This window comes from Bombus vosnesenskii, unplaced genomic scaffold, assembly GCF_011952255.1.
Source record: "Bombus vosnesenskii isolate JDL3184/JDL3185 unplaced genomic scaffold, Bvos_JDL3184-5_v1.1 scf7180000013272, whole genome shotgun sequence".
Taxonomy (NCBI): Eukaryota; Metazoa; Arthropoda; class Insecta; order Hymenoptera; family Apidae; genus Bombus; species Bombus vosnesenskii.
Window position 1 is genome coordinate 5,726,640 of NW_022882930.1, and position 19,476 is coordinate 5,746,115.

General features: G+C 34.8%; 2 protein-coding genes across 8 annotated transcripts in view; one reads left to right on the top strand and one right to left on the bottom strand.

The window, feature by feature from the left end:
• The window catches only part of LOC117231399 (esterase FE4-like), a 35,444-nt gene extending 20,585 nt beyond the window's left edge, over positions 1-14,859 (bottom strand). Inside the window, exon 1 of the mRNA XM_033489817.1 lies at positions 14,737-14,859. Coding sequence (XP_033345708.1) covers positions 14,737-14,814 — 78 coding nt within the window. The 5' untranslated portion in view covers positions 14,815-14,859. The remainder of the gene's footprint in view (positions 1-14,736) is intronic.
• Positions 1-19,476, top strand: part of LOC117231403 (calcitonin receptor-like) — a 165,602-nt gene that overhangs the window by 144,336 nt on the left and 1,790 nt on the right. For 6 of the 7 annotated variants that reach the window (XM_033489824.1, XM_033489830.1, XM_033489828.1 and 3 more), the window contains 8 exons: positions 6,811-6,917; positions 12,911-13,002; positions 14,784-14,910; positions 15,760-15,986; positions 17,464-17,634; positions 17,908-18,031; positions 18,512-18,553; positions 18,649-18,732. In XM_033489824.1, the coding sequence (XP_033345715.1) occupies positions 6,811-6,917; positions 12,911-13,002; positions 14,784-14,910; positions 15,760-15,986; positions 17,464-17,634; positions 17,908-18,031; positions 18,512-18,553; positions 18,649-18,732 (974 nt within the window). Of the gene's footprint in view, positions 1-6,810; positions 6,918-12,910; positions 13,003-14,783; positions 14,911-15,759; positions 15,987-17,463; positions 17,635-17,907; positions 18,032-18,511; positions 18,554-18,648; positions 19,056-19,476 lie in introns of those variants that run through there. The other variant, XM_033489829.1, reaches the window with a different exon arrangement.

The following is a 19,476-nucleotide window of genomic DNA, read 5'->3' on the forward strand; positions in this document are numbered from 1 at the left end:
TAGAAAATCGCATTCGACGAGTTAAATTTCAACGAGCCTCCTCTCTTGAACCGAGTTCGGTTCAATTTCGATGCACCGGAGAGGAAGAAGCTTGAAATAAAAGTCCATCACACATTTCGATTACTTTTGATACGTTCGAGCATAGGAAGAATCCTTTTTCAATAAAATATTTCGTTTCAGTATGTTTTAAAACAGCACAATGGCAATTTCAAACAATTGAAATATCATCGCTAATTATTACACAAGAAACAATCAGAGCAAGAGAATATTTGACTTTTCCCTTGTCTTCGTTTTGCGAACGAAAGAAGTTTCAATCCACATGAAACGTTCAACATAAAATCGATCTTTATTATTTACGGACTTTTATATCTATCATACTAACCAAGAGTTCCATTGACTTATTTAAATTCCTCGTGAAAAACTATGCTTCACCGGGTCTTTCAATAATTTTAGAATCACGATTCTTCGGAATTACAATCCGATGAGACGTCTCGTAGCTTCTGTAGAGATTAACCTTTTAAAAAATCCATAAGAATCCATTGGAAGAATCTCAAAAGAGCCGGCGGTTAGCAATCCAATCAATATCGAATTCGTTCTTCCCAAGTTTAACAAATCTTCAATGAACCGCGATCTTTTCTTCCAAATTCTTTGACGCCCTTACGGACTAAGAATTATTCCCTCGATTATTAATCAACACGATCAAGAAACCGGTGATCGAGGTACTTGCAGGTTTTCCGTTTACCTCTTTGATTAATGGCGGAAGTGAAGCGGAAATTACTCTTTTCCTCCATCCACGATCTGACGTCTTAAGATCGCCTGGAAATTCATTAGAAACCAATTAAACGTTTCGCGTTACGACATGGATATTTAATTTGATTTCTCAATTCTTTGAACTCTTGCTTTTTTCACCAGCTCGTCGATAGATCGGCGTTTACGTCATGTTCGCTTCAGAATGAAGAATTTTTATCGCGGAGAGGCCACTTTAAGAATTCACATATGAGAAAACATTACGACAGTTCACACGCTGATGCTGATTATGTATAACTGACGAAAATCAGTCTTTGAAACGACTCGTGACTTAAAATGATAAATAGAAATTATGCAACCATGCAAATTCGAAAATCGTGGCGAAGAAGATGATTTCTTTATTCTCGTGTCATTTAATTAATCACTTAGTTTAATTAATCACTTAGATATCGAAAATTTTGACTATTGTTCTATTTTTACTGAAAGAAAGGGAGTATAATAAATAAAATAATTTGATAGATTTAAAATTATTTAAAAAGAAAGTTAGAATTATTTAAAATCATCCTACTATTTAATCTTAATTGATTTTGATAATTCCATTTTACAAAAAAAATTATTCGATTTCATTGCTAATTCGATTGCAATCCTAACGGTATAAAATAGGACAGGAAATGGTTTCGTAACTATGTTGATGTAACTGATCGTCAAATTAGTCAAGAAACACAGAAATGAACGCATCTGTATCTACCTGTATATTTACATAGAATAGTTCCCTGATAATTTCCTCTTTCAACTTTCCTCCTCTTTTGCATTTTCATTTTTTCTTGACGAATAGAAGAATACGAAAAATTAACATATGATCGATCGTTAATCGCGCGTAACATCGAATAATCAATACCTCAATAATCGACTAATTGTTTTTAATAATAATACATTATTTTATACCTAATAATATACTTACAATAATTTATTTATCTTAATTAGTTTTTCAACGTACAAACGATCAAATAATATATAGAGATGGGAAATTAAACGATGAAAAGACTAAACATTTTCCAAATTATTTTACTTTTTCTCCAATTTATTTCCATCGTCTCCTACCATTTTCAAATTATGCCATTTCCTTAAAGTGAACAATTTTTGTTGTCATACGTGAAGCGCAAAACTCTTACAACAAAACTGTATAAAATACTGCAGAACGTAGTCTTGCGAGAAAAAGAAAAACAGAATCGTACGAAAATCGTTGAGAGGAGTTTCACGGGGTAAGTAGTGCAGAAAGATTATAAAAGAGACAAACGTATGTAAATGTATAGGAAGAGTGTTTAGACAAGAGAACGAGGAAGGAAGGAGAATAAAAAAGAAGGAATGGAAAAAGGTTTTATTCGCATTTACCACTCTGTGTGGAAATCGTTGATGAAAATTTTATAAGATAAACAAAGAAAGAGAAAGTGACGGAGGATATAACGAGGAAAAAAGAAAGAACGAAGAACAATTTTATTTACATTTATCTACGATTTTAATGCTGGGAATGCTGGGAATCGTTGACGATGGTTTCGCAAGATATAAATTCTGTCGCTATCTGTGAACCGTCCGCCACGTCTAAGGCTATCGCACGATTTACGCTTTCGCACGTCTACTGCACATAAATATACGTGTAATATACGTAATAAAGCAAACTGTATGCGTCAGATTTATTGTTATCTAACTGTTTTAGCATTCTATCCATTGCGCGATGCATTTTTTATCGTGAAAAGTTTTTATCCTGAAATACACATGTAACAAAAATCCGTTGCACTGTTTAGTTTTACACGTCCATTCTCTTATCCGATATAATACGTCCGTTATCTGCTTGCACTTCATTTTCCTCCAAATTACGTGGTTCTTGTAATTGGCAAAAAATAAAGAAAAAATTAATCGAAAATTGTCAGGTATACAAAACTAAAATTGTTAACGAATAAATCAGTCACGCGATTAAATTCAGGTATTATTATATCAAATTTCTACGTTAATTAAAAGATTCAGTGCTATCGTATATTCGCTTTCACGGCTGTTCTGTTACATTCACGCTACGGTAAATATACCACTAAATAATTATCTCGTATAAATTGGTTTGTGTAATTTTATCGAATCGATTTACACGAAAACGCATCAAGTTACAAAATGGTAAAATTAACCTTTCAAACTTCGCGGCCACTTAATTCCTTTAAACAACAGCTAACGTTGGAATTAATTTTACGGTACGTTATTTTCTTTCTTTATATCTCGATGCTATCACCTGTTCCGCAGTTGCAACGATCGAACTCAACCGTAGTAAAAGCATGTTCTTCGAATTGCTGCGCGATACATTCTCTTCGAGAAATTACGTTTTTACTATGTAACAATGGGAATCGAGAAGAAAAGAATCGTTGTAAAAGAAGAAAGAACCATTTTCGTGATAGACGGTCGATCTCGAATACTTTGTTATTAATTTAAGTGCCAAGCACCAGAAATCATTGGTAGCGTAGTCTTATTCTGTTTCCTATATAATAATCGTCCTTCGAGCATCGTGCATTGATTTGATTTCAATTATAGATAGATAGTTTGAAGTGTCCAGTTTGCAAATCGATGAGAACAAGTTGTAGGTGGAAACCTTGTTTATCCAACAATATTTCTTCGATTGCATCGACTATAATTCAGCCAACACAGCAGTAAAATAAATTTTGCTATTATGGGAACTTTTATGCCTTCTATGGGATGTAGAGATTAATTTGTAATTTGAAATTTAATTCATTTCATATAATTAAACGTATCCTCTACGAGAATGCGAAATTACTTGCTGTTAAATTAAACACTGTGCAACGACGCACCGCTTATGGCTATCATAGTTAATAGGATGATGAATTTCATTAACTCCATCGCAAGATTGATATATAATTGGTCGATCTATCTTAGACAGATTTTCTAACTTTTCTATTTTATTTCTTAATATCACAGCTCAGTTGCTTCTTCTTAATTGTTACTTATTTTTTTATTTCTATTAATCTATCACTAACTCTGCTAACGCTACATTGTGCCTTTTCGCTAAAGAGATTCATCTTTTCCGCGAAACTAATAATAAATAATTAAAATATAATTAGAATTCAGATAGAAACGCATATTCAGAAATATAATTGGAATTTCATTAAACTTGTAACGTTTCCGTGGAAATGAATGAAAAAAATTTTAATTAATATCTCTCTCGTGGCTGTGACAATCTTCTCTCGTGATATTCACAACAAGCTTTTTTCCAAGTTTAAAATTCCTTATTTTTTAAAGCTTCTTCAACATTCTGTAATTTGCACATTTCATTCTAATCAAATGAACATGTAAATTACCTTACGTTCGTAAATAATGTTCTTCGCTATTTTGCTAGTTTGCTCTTCGTGTCGTTAATGGAACACGCCATTAAATTGAGAGATACATATGTATAGCATAAGGTGTACAAATGTACCGCCGTAAGTCATTCAACAACGTTGAATGAATAATAAATCTTGATTGCATTATTAACATCCAGGCATTTTAAATCACCTCGGATTTACTTACTCAAAATGTTAATTTTTCTTTTGTGAAACGTTTCCGAGTAGAAGATAGAATTATTAAGATAATCAAATAAAGAAATTAGCAATTATATGCAATAGCAATTAGCAATTATATGCAATATAGAAATAGCAATTATTATGCAGTTATTATTATTAATATCAATAATTAAATAGCAACTGTAATATCTGTGTTTGGTATATTACGATCTTCTTTCCGCAAAATTCTTAACTTCGTCTTAACAGGGCATCGTATAATTAATGTAAAATATTAAGATGAGCGATAAATGGAGAGGATCCGTGACGAATTTTACGCAAATTATCTTCCCACGCAAATTCACGTCACTAAGAATACGGACATTCACCTCACTAAAGAAATAAAATAATCAAATTCGAAGATGGTGTCCCACTGGGGGTAGCCATCCAAATGTTATTTAACAATTAAGTTAGAACAATTTACCAAATGTCCAGCTGGACAAATTGTAAAGTACAAATTAAATAATAAAAAAAAAAAAACTAAGAATACGAAGTTGCATTCTCTACTTCTTCGTACAACCGAATATCACGAAATATCTCAAGCAGAAATTACATAGTTTCAGAGCGAAGAACGCAAAGTAAAGGAAATATCATCGTTTCGGACGTGCTTTAATGAAAAATGTTAATTTAAATGTTTGAGAAAGCGACCTTAAAGCAAAACGTGAATTCTTGATACATCCGACAGTAATACGTTTTCATGTCAGAAGTAGCTTTTCGAAAGCTTTACGAGTTCCTTGCTCTCTGCAAAGATTTTCTCTTCGCACATCCTTTGCTGTCCTTTGTGCAACTGATGCACGTCGGCGTGTTCCTTGCGGTTAAAAACGTGACTTTTATACAATATATATCGTACATATACAGGAGAGCTTTTGAAGTTTTTTTTCGAGGGAATTTCGAGATGAAACGCGAAGAGATAAACAGAATGCACATGGACATGTTTTTATAACGCAACCGGTGCAAGTTTCGCACCAATTTATATTCTATTTATTCTTTTCTATTCTATTTATTTACGTTCTTTACATTCTATTTATTTTTCACGATTTAACGTTCGCAGATTTTTCTGACGTTACAGCTACCAGAGTAATCACGCTGTGCGATGAAGAAGCTTTCTAAAAACGGATCTCTTCAGACAGAACGAAACCTTCTGTGCAAAACGCTCGATTCATTATCTTTCATAAAAGAGTTACATAGAGTTACAACGATGCATTTTTTTTTTTTGGAGATTTTAATGACGTTTTATGAAATACATACATCCGTATGGAATATGTATATTTATACAAATTATATACTTTTGCGCGTTACACACTTTTTTGCCTTTCAATTTAATTTCTTTGCTACAAGTTGCGTAGCTTTTCATCGATAGTTCGAGTATATTATCGTATTTTCTCTCGTTTTATAAATAATTTTGATAAGATTTAATAAAAAACTGCCGATACACGTTGTGAAATATCTACGATGTGACAGATTATCCGATTAGATTGCGGAAATGATCGTCGAGTTAAAAATCCAAATGCGAGGCTTTAGACGTGCAAGTATTAAAAAAGATATTTTTCCCTCTGCGCCTTATCCACTGAACGCAAATTTTTTCGTTCATTTTCTAAAGAGTTAGAGAAGATAAGAGAGTTCCCTTTGTATATTATAACGACTTTCTTTTTTTTCATTTTAATGCTTCACGAGGGAAATAAAATTCGTGCCAGACTTAATTAAATCGATCCAACGAAATTGTCTCGTGAATATCGAAAGAACTAACCATCGGTGTTCCTTTACAACGGCGTATTCGATTTTTAATTTGCGTTTGTCGTTTGCATATGAATATACGTGTGATATTTATCGTAAATGCAAACGTGATACGCGATACCATTTATAGCCATTTTTACCTTCTACTTTCGATTTGCCTTTCCGACGCGTAAAATGGAACGGGTTAGAACGTTTCGAGAGAATTTCCATGTGTCGTCGTCGCTTTCTTCGGTAGAATTTTTCATACGAGTTTCTTTGAGACGTAGAATATGAAGGATCGAATATTGGCGATGTTTTCATCCAAATAAAATTCGTTCTGCAGAAATCAAAGAAGAAATTATAATATTGTATATTTCTGTTTTCTCGTATTTTGATATTTTAATGTTTCCATATTCCTACAATAGAACGTTTTAATATTCTCAAAACTTGGGTATCATGTTTCAATATTTTCGGGAAAAAATTGTCATTTCGACGTGATGGAAATTCAAGTTCTCAACGTTCTCTATTTTCCTTGGATTCTCGCCAAATATATTTCATATCTGTATGTCTTACGATATTTTTAATATACAGTTCCGCGTGCATGACGTTTATTGAAAATGTAATAAAGTTTAACGTAGCTGTCGAAATATCGACGAAAGAATCGGAATAGATTATTTAATCGAAGAATTCGAAGAATTTCAAGAATTACTCGATCGAAGAAGAAAAGTTAAATCGTGGCGTACGAATCTTTTTGTTTCAGTGCAGGCACATAAATATTGCGAGTCGAACGGTACCTGGTTTCGACATCCAGTATCTGACCAAGTGTGGAGCAACTACACGACATGCGTCAACCTGCAAGATCTCAGTGTAAGTGAAGCAGCAAAAATGTTTATCTTATACGTTACATTCTACGTAATGTTATTTGGCAATGCTATGAATGTATCATTATAAAAATGCATAGAGAGAATAACAATGGAGGGGAAGAATTCACAACTATGCACGAAAAGGAGAACTAAAGAGAAAGATTAAAGGAAATCGGTAGAAATACGCAAAAAGGGTAATTAAATATATATAATACTAAGAAACATATATAAAATTGAAATTTATTCAAATTAGATTTGTTCGTTGATTTATTAATATAATTTTCTTAGTATTATTAAGAGCTGAAAGAATAAATATAGTCTTTTACCATTAAAGAAAAAAAAGTAGGAAAAGCAGTCATAGTAATTAAATACATATGTCGGGGTAGGATTGGAATTTTGGGCGTCTAACGAACCTTCGCTCGAATTTGCTATCGCGGCTATAGCTGATATTTATTGGTACAAACGTGGTTATTACAAGAGACTACAAGTAATAGCGGCGATCGGATGGTCAAGATGTCGATGACAATGAATTCAGATTCGATAACGCATCCACGACCAGCGGGACGACGAATGCGATGTGATACACGATCCTGGTGTCACTCAACGTGCAAGTAGTACTGCTCTGAATAGACTCAAACGCAGTCCAAGTGGAACTGCCCTTATATATTCTTCACTCCACCTCTCGGGTCGATCTTTGGTTTTAAGGAGTGCTATATAATTATTCCATACCTTTGTCAGGTATACGTCCCTCCCTTGACCGTGGCTACGTTCAGTAACTCGTTATGTCACTTCGAGCCCAAGCCCATCGTCGTAAAATCGGATTAGAACGTTAAAACTATTTCTTAGTTTTATTACTTAAGTGTAGCTATAGTAAAAGTCTGGACTAGGGTATTGGGGTTTTCCCCAACGTTCCAAAAGGGAAACCCCGATGTCCTTCCATCTCCGACATATATAATACTAAGAGACATATATAAAATTGAAATTTATTCAAATTAGATTTGTTCGTTGATTTATTAATATAATTTTCTTAGTATTACTAAGAGCTGAAAGAATAAATATAGTCTTTTAACATTAAAGAAAAAAAAGTAGGAAAAGCAGTCATAGTAATTAAATATATATAATACTAAGGAACATATATAAAATTGAAATTTATTTAAATTAATTTGTTCCTTGATTTATTGATATAATTTTCTTAATATTAGTAACAGCCGAAAGAATAAATATAGTGTTTTAACATTAAAGAAAAAAAGTAGAAAATATCAGAGTATGTAATCGGACCTTAACAATTTTATAGATAATTTCCTACGCAAAAGGAAATTAAATATCGGAACGTGTTGATAAAATGGCACGACGATACTGTTATAAATAATATCAAGGTGCAATCATGAATGGGAATGCTCGTCGTTTCTCGAGCGACACGCGTTGAACGACAGCCTCGAGGGTAGAGGATTATTCTCTTGATAGCGGTGTGATTTAAACGAGGGAATAAGATCGGGGATCAAAGGGGATGACGACGAAAAGGGAAACGTGCTAGCTTGACAGTCGCAGTAATAAAGGAAAAACGCATCACAGGACGAGCGATCGTGGTACTCGCATCGAATAGAAGCTGCCACTATAGGACGAAAGTGGGAAATAAGTGCACGAAGATAGCAAAATGATACTAACAGAACACGGTGGACCAGAGAAGATTCCTTTCGTTCCATTTTTCCTCCTACTTTAATTTTTCGTTGAAATGAAAAGGAAGAAAAAAATTAATTCTTACGCAAATTAGTTTTGTGTTGGGAGAAAATCATCGAGACACTGATCCGACATTAACATAATTTCGATTTTAGACATTGACATAAGGCAGCTGTGATGGAAAAATTCCAAAACACTGAGACTCGAAGATGCAACGGTGAACCACTTATTTGGTCAATCGTGAAATTGTTAATCGTAAACAACAACGTATTTCTTCGACGTATAAACCAATAACAAAACAACTCTGAATTTCATGGAACAGAAAATTCCAATGAAATTGTGTAGCGTTTTATATCAATGAAAATATCTTCCTTGTAAAGTACGCGAAGACCATTAAGCGACCATATACAAGAAACGATCTTCGTCTCAATCGAACATGTCCTGCACTTTCTTCTACCTTTAACCTGAAACCACTCGAGGTTGGCAATAAAGAACTTGTAGCGGCATATGAGTCACAGGCCAATTCAAATCGTGTTGTCGTTTTGCCTCGGAGTATCAAGATCTTTAGGATACACGTAATGTAAGAATAAATAAACTCCGAGCAAAACAATGTCGTCGCTACGTGCAACCGTCGAACAAAGACGAGTTTGAATTTTCCGACTCTTCCCGGACCGGTATAAATCAGCGGATGCGATCGCAAGGAAATGGGTTACAGTCAGTTGTCGATCAGTTATCAACCAGTTATCAACGAAGTATCAGCGATCTAATTAACGAGTCATTAGCGATCCTATTTTACGACTTATACGTCTTTGCGAACATTATTTGTATACTAATTTATCATTTTAAATATATTCGACGGTTTCAACAACGAGCAATCTCGTCCATTAAACCTCATCGACCAACCATCCTCTACGCATAAACCTCTACAAACTTAACAGGTGTGGATTAAAAAAAAGGCCCTCTCTTCCTTCTTCCTTCTTTCACTACGCTTTTACCTTTCTCCGTTCAGCTACTCCTTTCAGCAGGAATTTTAATATCCGATACAAATCGCGGAATTTACGGTCGAACGTGACGATGTAGTATCGGACGGTGGAAATTATGTCCGCGGCGAAAATAAAACAAACGGTACCGTTTTGTTCGAGATATTACGTTGAATAGGAGCTTTTGTTGCTCGGTTATTTGCAACCTTCCCGATTCTTTCATGGAGCAATGTAACTTTTGACTTTGCCCCCCGGTTACTGCTTCTTCCATCGAACGTCGAATTTACCTTCTCATATTTTCCATATTTATGGTCAACTATCCATTGTTCATATATCGAGATATCTACGTATTTATGGGTAGACGTATTTCGCATTTATCGCAAGTATTTTTTTAAATGTCCCTCCTGCCAGACCACGAAAGAATAAAACGTAATAGCATTTTTCATAAATATTGCTACGTTCATAAATATTACTAGTTAGAAAATGTACGATGTCTCGAATGTTAATAATAATCTGTCTGTTTGTGGGTACCTTTTTACCTTTTAACGCGTTGTTTCATTTTTGCTCAAAGAATTTTTAACTTCATTTTTGCTCGATCGTCGCATGAATCCGTTTATTTACACTCGTATAGTAGCGTGTGATCCAGCGTGACTATGAACAGGCATTCGACGGGAAAAAATGTTGGGTCTTTAAATATTTTAATGCGAATAGGCAATCTTTTTTTATGGTAACTTGAAATCTGGATACTGTTACTTGTTTTCTTCTCGACAATTTATTACTACGTAATCCTCTCTCTCTCTCTCTCTCTACAAACTACACGGTAAATAATCGTTGTTAATAACCGAGCATTATAGGGTATTAAAAGTTAACGACGACACTTTATCTATAGGCTTTATTATATATCTAGCGCGCAACAGCATTGTTTAGTTCATAAGATTTGCAAACTTTCCAAGAAAGTGTGCACGTATATCGTAGACCAACAGATTTTATCGTAGACAGACGATATTCCCTTCTTTACGGAAGATAAAAACGATACTGATCTCGATCTTATAGCATTGTATTCGTCGACCAATAAAGCTCGAAAATCCCGAGTACATAGCTCGTAATACGCGCTTTGCAAAGAAACCTTCGTCCACAACATTAAAAGGAACGAATTAAAAAGAAACTAAAACCATTCCGAGAACTCCCTTGAAACAGACTAGGGTAACTTTTATTTGAAAAAAAAAGAAGATGGGAAATAACAATTGGAGATAATAAATTATCTTCGTATCTTATTTCGAAAATAGATGCAATTGACAGTGCTGAAACAATAGGATTAGAAACTGTTTGAGGAATCATTTCAGGAAGCATTTGTTCAAATACAAAATAAGAGGTTCTTTAATAACTAAACGATAAGATAATTCAACGAGGACTCAATTTGATCAAAATAAATTTTCAAATCTTCAAATTTCAAAACCATGTACTAGCTAATAGTCTTGGAAACATCTTAAGCAACATCAAAGGCTACTTTAAAATCTCAAAGCAGAGAAACGCAATGTATAAAACAGTCGGTAACTGGATGAACAAGAAGAAAGAAGAAGAAGAAAGCACTCCTTTGAAAATCGCAATTTTAATAGCAAAATATCTCAGGGATCTGTAATACCGCCAAGTACACTCGCATGAAACGACCGAGGTGAAGTGTCTTTATAAAGATTATCGTTGTTGCCAGAGACAGGAATCTCGATACCAAAGAAAGCAAAGGGAAACGCGATATAACGAGGAAGATCTCGTTTCTCCGTGCAAGAAACTGCCCAAGAAATGGATAAGACGAATTAAGATATAGGTAACTGAGAATCTTCTTCTGCTTCTTGGTTAGAGCAACGATATGATCCTTGTTTTATGCGAGAAACACGAAAGACGAGAGTCTCGTGGTTCCCTCGACGACGAATGAAACATGTGCCGAAGCAATAAGACGAGACGTCCTTATAAACGAATGTCCACGAGGATCGTGTTGACGTTTTAACCAGTTATCCTGTTTCATCCTGTTTCAATGGTTTTCGTTGGATCCGGGGATTCTCGTGAGATTCGTGGAAACATCGAGTCTTCCGCTCGTGGATCTTGTCATTAATTTTTGTTGTCAAACATGCGACATCGAAACATGCGAGAAGACGATGCTGTTAGAGAGGCTTTTGAAGCTTTCGAAAAATCGCTATTTACGATTTATCGAACGGATGAATACGGGAAAACCAGACTGGAAGATGTGACGAACGTGTAACATTTCTGTTAAACTTTCAACTTCCATGTCGCTCGGTGCATCTTAACGTGAAATTTTACTCGTTAGATCGGAATATTCTACATCTTGAAAGATCGTCGTTACACGGTCAATTTACAATACGTAGAAGCACATTTTACCTTTGGAAAATGTACATAGGAATATTCTATTGTACTTTGCAATGAATCGTAATGAAACAGCGGAACGTAGCTGACTAAATAGACGAAAGTTGAGAATTGACCGCGTAAAATGTCATGTTACAGCGCTGAAAGGATTACGGACGTTCGCGTTAATTTATAAAGAATCATTAAGAATAAATAATTAGAACGCTGTTTTATTGATTTTCTTTCCTCGAACGATTCCATTGACATTCTATTAAACGATCTTCGGCAGGTCCTCTAAATGGATGTTCCTTTCACTGTGAGTTTGAAAAATGTCACAAACAAATTGGGAAGTCGATAGAAACAGTAGGCAGAGAAGCCTATGGGGAAATTTCGAAACTCGCGACGAACTGTCCGAGCGAAGAGTAGTATGACCGGTCGCACTTAATAGCAAGATCAATTCAATTTCAGCGGGACTAAAGGCCAATAAATGTAATTAGACGACGCGAAAGTTGTCGTTCAACGCACAACCAACTGTTCAACTGCAGCAACTGCGATGTAACTTATGGTCCACATTGATCATGTTGTCTACATAGAAATAAAGAGGGAGAGAGAGAGAGAATAAACATGTCACATTCAAAAGTAATTGATCGCGCAATCGGATTATTTTCTGCTTTATGCTATACGTTATGTAGCGTTCATTGGATCGTCAAGATCATTCCTTGCCGTAAATTACGCGATGCGTTGCATCACGTTCAACGTATTTCGGATGAAAAGTATGCGTCTACAATTGTCCATCTTTCTATTCTAATCCCTTATTGAAAATATTTCGGGAATTTAAAAAAAAAAAAAAAATGACGGTAATTTCTATGGTTTGCATATATCAGTGAAATCAGTCTTCTCGCATCAATCTGTATCTTCTTCCCCATTTTATTAGTCAATTTATCGAGAATGATTTCGCTAATAACGACATAAATTTCGATTTCAGTGGCAGCAAGGAATTAGCGGACTTTACGAAGCTGGATACGCAATATCGTTGGTAGCGTTGCTACTGTCGTTAGGTATTCTCACATACTTCCGGTGAGTCGACGAAAGTGCTGCTTCTTTTTCTACTTTTCCCCTTCCTCTTATTATTATACGCCTGTTACTTCCCAGCTCTTATTCTCCTCTATTATACTTTCTTTTTTCTTCTTAGTAAAATAAACATTAAAATGAACGTGTTTGAGCGGAAATTATGGAAATCGATGGTCCGTCTGTTTCGAGAGACATTCTGCAAAAGTGACACGCTTTACACCCACGACTGTTTGCACGTAAAACAAACACGGGGAATTCTGTTTTCTGGAATTTATACGTCAACTTGTTTGCATGTAAAATATAAACGAAAATGCTTCAGATTGCTATGATGGAAACATTGAACATTAATATTTGCCTTATTTTTTACTGCAATTTAATTACTCAGTTAACCATGTTTTATTATGACGATATATTGCACAGAATTTTTCAAATATATTTATTTATCTTTCGGCTTCGCAGTCCGGAAAAAACACCTGGCTTACATATGTTTTCTAACTGCCACTCATTCCATTCAACGCAACACGCGCCCATCCCATTGCAAATACATATATTGCCTCTTATATCAAATATTGCAAATTAAACATCCTGCGTACAGAGTCAATGAGAAATGTTGTCTAAAGTAACTCGTTACCTATTGACTTTATCGTGGAACGTTTTAAACCAATTATGTCGTATGGATGCAATTTTATTCTCGAATATCTTATATTCTCTGAGGTGTACGAAGGTAACTTTGAATCTTTTTAATGGCGCCTTATAATTTTTATACCGTTAGCTGATTCACCTGGACATTCTCTACAAAGAGGTATTAACCTATCTATATCGAAAAACTAACAGTTTAGAAGATATTTTAATTCTAATCTGTGTCAAATGTAATGTATGAAAAACGAGGAAAAAAGAGACGCGAAGCGCTATTTTTCTATCTACGTTGTCTTTTTGTCTTTGGCACGTTAACTTTGAACGCAATGCAATTTTTTTGCATAGAATGTCCAGCTAGGTCGGCTAACGTTGAAGAAAATATACGGTGCCATTTAAAAAATCTCAAGGTCGTCTCAATTTCTCGCAAAATGTCAAAGATGCATATACGGGGTGGTTGGTAACTGGTGGTACAAGCGGAAAGGGGGTGATTCTACGCGAAAAAGGAAGTCGAAAATATAGAATAAAAATTTTTCGTTCGAGGCTTTGTTTTTGAGAAAATCGACTTTGAATTTTGGCTCGGTACGCGTGCACTTTCGTGCCCTTCCCGCGAATCACCCCCTTTCCGCTTGTACCATCAGTTACCAACCACCCTGTATATTAGAAAGTAAAATTGCATCCATCAGACGAGTCCTTTGAAACGCAATATAATTTATTTCAAGCGTTTTTTTAACAAAAGCAACAAATAATTTCACAGCTACAGCAGTCTTGCAACAAGTGTTTTAAAACGCCTAACTCTAAACTATATAAAACACATTTTTTGTCTTCCTCTTCTAACTAGCAACGACATTGCTGCTTCGCATACAGAATGTTTAATAATTTCGTAGAAATATTAGTAGATGTGCTTGTCAGTAGCCTGATCTTTTTCTTTTTAATTATTCCCTATTTATGTTCGCGGTACAAAAATGTATTGGAAAATTCTCGTACGAATGTGAACTCGTTTCTTTATTTCCAAAGCGCTTTACGTAAAAGCAATTTCCAACTATAAAGAGAGCGAAAAGGGAAACAAAGAAACAAAAACGAAGAATTAAAAGAAATGTTTCTTACCAGGGGACAAAGTTTCTTCTTCTTTATTATCCTTCCTTTGAATACAGCTCCCTGAGGTGTGCAAGGACCACCCTTCATATGAACTTGTTCGCCTCGTTCGCTGTAAATAACGCACTATGGCTGGTGTGGTATAGATGCATCGTCGCGAACACGGATTTACTATTGAACAATGAGGTACGTATGAGGCGCCCTCGTTCTCTCTTGGTTCTTTCTTTGCTTAGCACTCGACCCAGTAACTCACGCGAGAATTTCGTCTCGCGGCGTATCGTTTCAGTAATTAGCGCAATTATCGTTTCGGTAAGTTCTGAATTTGCTAATCGGCCACGAAAATGGATATCCTCACCTCGGTTTTTATTTTTTTGGGGGGGCTATCGGCTATTTCAAATAGGATATTACATAACCTAGATGTGCCAATTACTCTTTCAGAACGATGAACGGTGGAAAAGTAAAGCGAGGTATAAGATAAAAACGCCGATGTACGACCGTCAAACTGATGTACCGACTATCGGTAACAATTGGAACATAATGCGTTACATAAGATGAATTTGTAAATTGAATTTATAAAGAAGATATGATAATTGCGAAACGATTCTCACATATATTTTGACAATTTTTTACTGCGTTACACGTCCTTTGTGTTATTCTCCTGCTTGCGCAATTGGAATATTAAATTAACGTTGGACGGCAATAATAAAATAATAATAAAAATAAAAACGATACACAGATTTAAATAACACGTTTAATTTAAATTGCAAATAGAATGGAAATGAGATTATTTTCGAGAACGACAAGAGAAAAAGAAATTCTTGCACATCTGCGTTACTTTATTACATTCGTACAGCGTTATTATTATCTGTAATTGGTAATTAGTACTTGGAAGCGTACAAAGTATTTGGATGCGTACAAAATAAGGAATTTCAAAGGAATTAAAAAAGTGAAATAAAGAAATGAATCGATTGTACAATACATATATATAGAGAGAGGGATATATATATAGAAGTGAACAGATTGTACAATTTTCAGATAACGTGTCGGCTGCTACACATTATCCTGCATTACTTTCTACTTACTAATTACGCCTGGATGTTGTGCGAGGGTTTTTATCTGCACACCCTGCTCGTTAGCGCTTTCACCAGCGAGCATAAATTAGTAAAGTGGCTGATGGGTCTTGGTTGGCCTGTACCTGCGGTCATCGTCACGATTTATGCCTCTTTAAGGGCGACCAGTGATGACCCTGCGGACACCGGACAGTAAGTGCGACAGTAATTATCAAATCAATGGCTATTTGACATATGCACCTCGCAAATATCTTAATTATAGTCGTATTAACGTCTTGGCACATAAATTTTTGCTATCGAATAATAGTGTTTTCTGTTTCTTGGAAATGGATATTGATAAGAAGAGTGTGAGATGGGATAATAATACGAGAGAAGTACAAGTTACAGAGTAAAAAGTACAGCGAATTGTTGGTAGAATATTTTCGGGATATCTTTTTCGAAAGTGCAACGAAGAAAATATCAAAAAAGATAAAAAAAGAAAAACAGTAAATTTCTTGTAAACTGTGACACACGTTAAACAGTAGAAGGTATACAAAGGAAAATAAGAAATATAAATAACAAAAATTACAGAGTGAATAGCCAACAGAATTTTTCGTGAACATTTTGTGGAACATTTTATAAGAGAGATATTGAAAAATACAAACGACGGTTGATTTATCACATAAATCCTATTACGAAAACTTCGAATTTTGTTATTTCGATATACACGTGTGTTTTGCTCTAATAATTTCCAATAGCAAAATCTGTAAACCATATTACCTTTCGAAAATACACTTTCCTTTAAAAAGAAATAAGTCTTGGTTCGCGTTCGAAATAACTTTGCCAATTAAAGACGCTATCGATGGGATCCAAATTTATCAAATTTATCAAACTATATAAATATGCTAAAATTTGATAGAAACAGCTGACTCGTAACAACTGTGTTTGCAAAGGGAGAAACAAGCTCCTATCTGATTTCAAATAGGCTACGTATACGATAGCTGCAAGTAGGAATGTGCCTGCGGCATCGTGACACACCATGAAAGACGTACATCGAAGGATCAAAACCATGGCAATTGAATTAGCGTCGTTTACCAAAGACCACGAACTCCGTAATGAACAAAGGGATTCTGTTATAGGAGTTAATGATCAGCACGATATTTATGTTGAATAATGTTCACGTTGCTTCACCACGTGGAAGAATATTTATTAATCGTCAGGAAAGTGTAAGACAAATTTCGCATTTCGCGATCCTTGTCAACGACGAACTTTCGAACCTTTGACCAATAAAACCGTAATAGTACGCTCTATGAAATTCGTGTTCGCCACGCTGAGGCCATAAATTCCGCGGATTCCGCATAGCGTAAAATCAATCGATCGCAAAATGTCTTCAGCATCGAGCGTCTTGTCACTGGATAGAGTGAGATATTTTAAAAAATAAATTAGGAACAGGGACTCGAAATTAGCCGAATTTCAGAAAATTTGGAAATATTCTGGAAGGTAGCTTTCAAGAAGCAATTAGGATTTCATAAGATTTCTTTTGATCGAATATTCGGTTGTGAGCTTCGGATTGCTTGTTATATGAATATTTCTTCTTGATCGATGCGTTTAATCTTGTGAGGGGTAGTTTGAACGAAAATTTCTTTACAACGCTATAAATAGATTATATCAGACTGCTTTGATATGTTAGATGTTGGATCAACGAGGGTAACTATATGAACGTGCTGGTCTACCCAGTCTGCGTTTCCACCCTGTTGAACGTGCTTTTCCTCTTCAACATCGTTCGAGTTCTATTGATGAAACTGAGAGCTGGTCCTACGATTGGCACGCAACCTTCCAGGTCTATGCGTCAAGCATTTCGGTAATCAATTATAATTCCTTTCCGTGTACTAGTTTAGTTAAGAGAATTATTCTTTTATTCATAATTAGAACTAAAGAAATTTATTCAACTTCTAGTTCATCGATTCTGGAATGTTTTCAAGATACTATTGACAGTCAACGATACTCTCTTTCTTTGTTCTTTTTAATCGACAAATTATTATTTTAATTAATATTTGATATTTATATAATCAAATGATAAATTAATACAAATACTAATTTAATATTTATAACTTAATATTTTTCTTCTTGTCAGAGCGACGTTACTCCTCGTACCTCTTTTGGGCCTACATTATCTTGTCATCCCCTTCAGACCGCCGAAAAATCACCCCTGGGAGCAATTTTACGAAGTTCTCTCCGCCATAACGGCCTCTTTTCAGGTACCAACGACTTTATATTTCTTTTTCAACACAAATCAAATTCGACCAATACTCTGTCTTCTTTTACTTTACACTCAAACTTCATCACAGTTCACAATGTAATTATTTAATTTTCTCGAGACACTGAACACTGGTATATTCCTCAACTTAGTTTCAAGGACTTAGTCAAAAGGAACTGAGTGAATAAAACCTACCACGTCGACAAATTCTTTTTCTTCTATTCTATTTCAAATTCTATTTCTTAAACGTATAGGTAAAAGTACTAAATACATTCAATCTTCAACTTTCATTATACTTTCGATATCTTCAAATTAATTAAAAGAACTGAACAAATAAAAATTATCAAGTCACAGAGTTCAAAAATGTAGAATATAAAATTTCTTATACGGGCAAATATTATGAATATTAGATTTAGATATACATGTACATATATTAAATATAAATATCAAATTTGTTCAATTACCGACAATTCTTTTGCAGGGTCTCTGCGTGGCCATTTTATTCTGTTTCTGCAACGGTGAGGTAAGTAAAAGAATTCCACATACACCAGTTCTAGTTAGCTAGTATGCAAAGAAAGGAAAAAGACCTGTTCGCTAATAAATGTTGCTCTTGCGTAGGTAATAGCGCAATTTAAGAGAAGATGGGAGGGCACAGCTCTTCTGCGGAATCGGGCCAATTCTTGCACAGCTACCACCGTCTCGGTACGGCAAATTCACAAGACGTAGAACAATCATAACAGCCATAGAAATGAAAGCGCCTTAAATGGAACACCATCATTCGTATTTCCACATCTCTTGTATTTTACGTCTGTATTCTTTTCTTGTTTATATCATATTTTTCATTCACAATTGTTCACGCTATGTAAACTGCTGAGATTATTCATTTTCTCCTCTGTTCTTTTCTCTTTTTCTTAATCAAATTAGATTGATTTTCTTTAATCACTGAGAAATCATTTAAGGTTTCGACTGGATCCTGATTGTGTAATACTTGTTAAGAAAATAATGCCTAGTTCTAGAGGAAAGTATGTGTAGTTTTATAATTGTTCCTTCTTATCCTTAGAGGTATTATAAACAATTATATCTACAATGTTTATTAAAAGTTGAAGAACCGTTGAAATGTCTCCAGACTTTATTAGAATCTTGTTAAAATTACTAAGTTTTCTAACACTTGTAAAGATTTGGAAAAGTTCTTCGAAGGTTTTTAAAAATCCTTCGAAGAACCAAATAGTACTTACGTACAGCCTTTCATGAAAATTCTGTAGCATACAGAAAGAAAGAAGTAATCTTTCTAGAGAAAACGGAAAGCTTACTTTTTAACGAAAGACAGTAAAAATTGTTTAAAACTTTGAAAGTTTCCCTGGACCTTCGGAAGCTTACAGTACCTACGAAAGCCTTCCAAAAGAATCTCTAGGGAATCTTCCATATTGCTGAAACTGTTACAGTCTA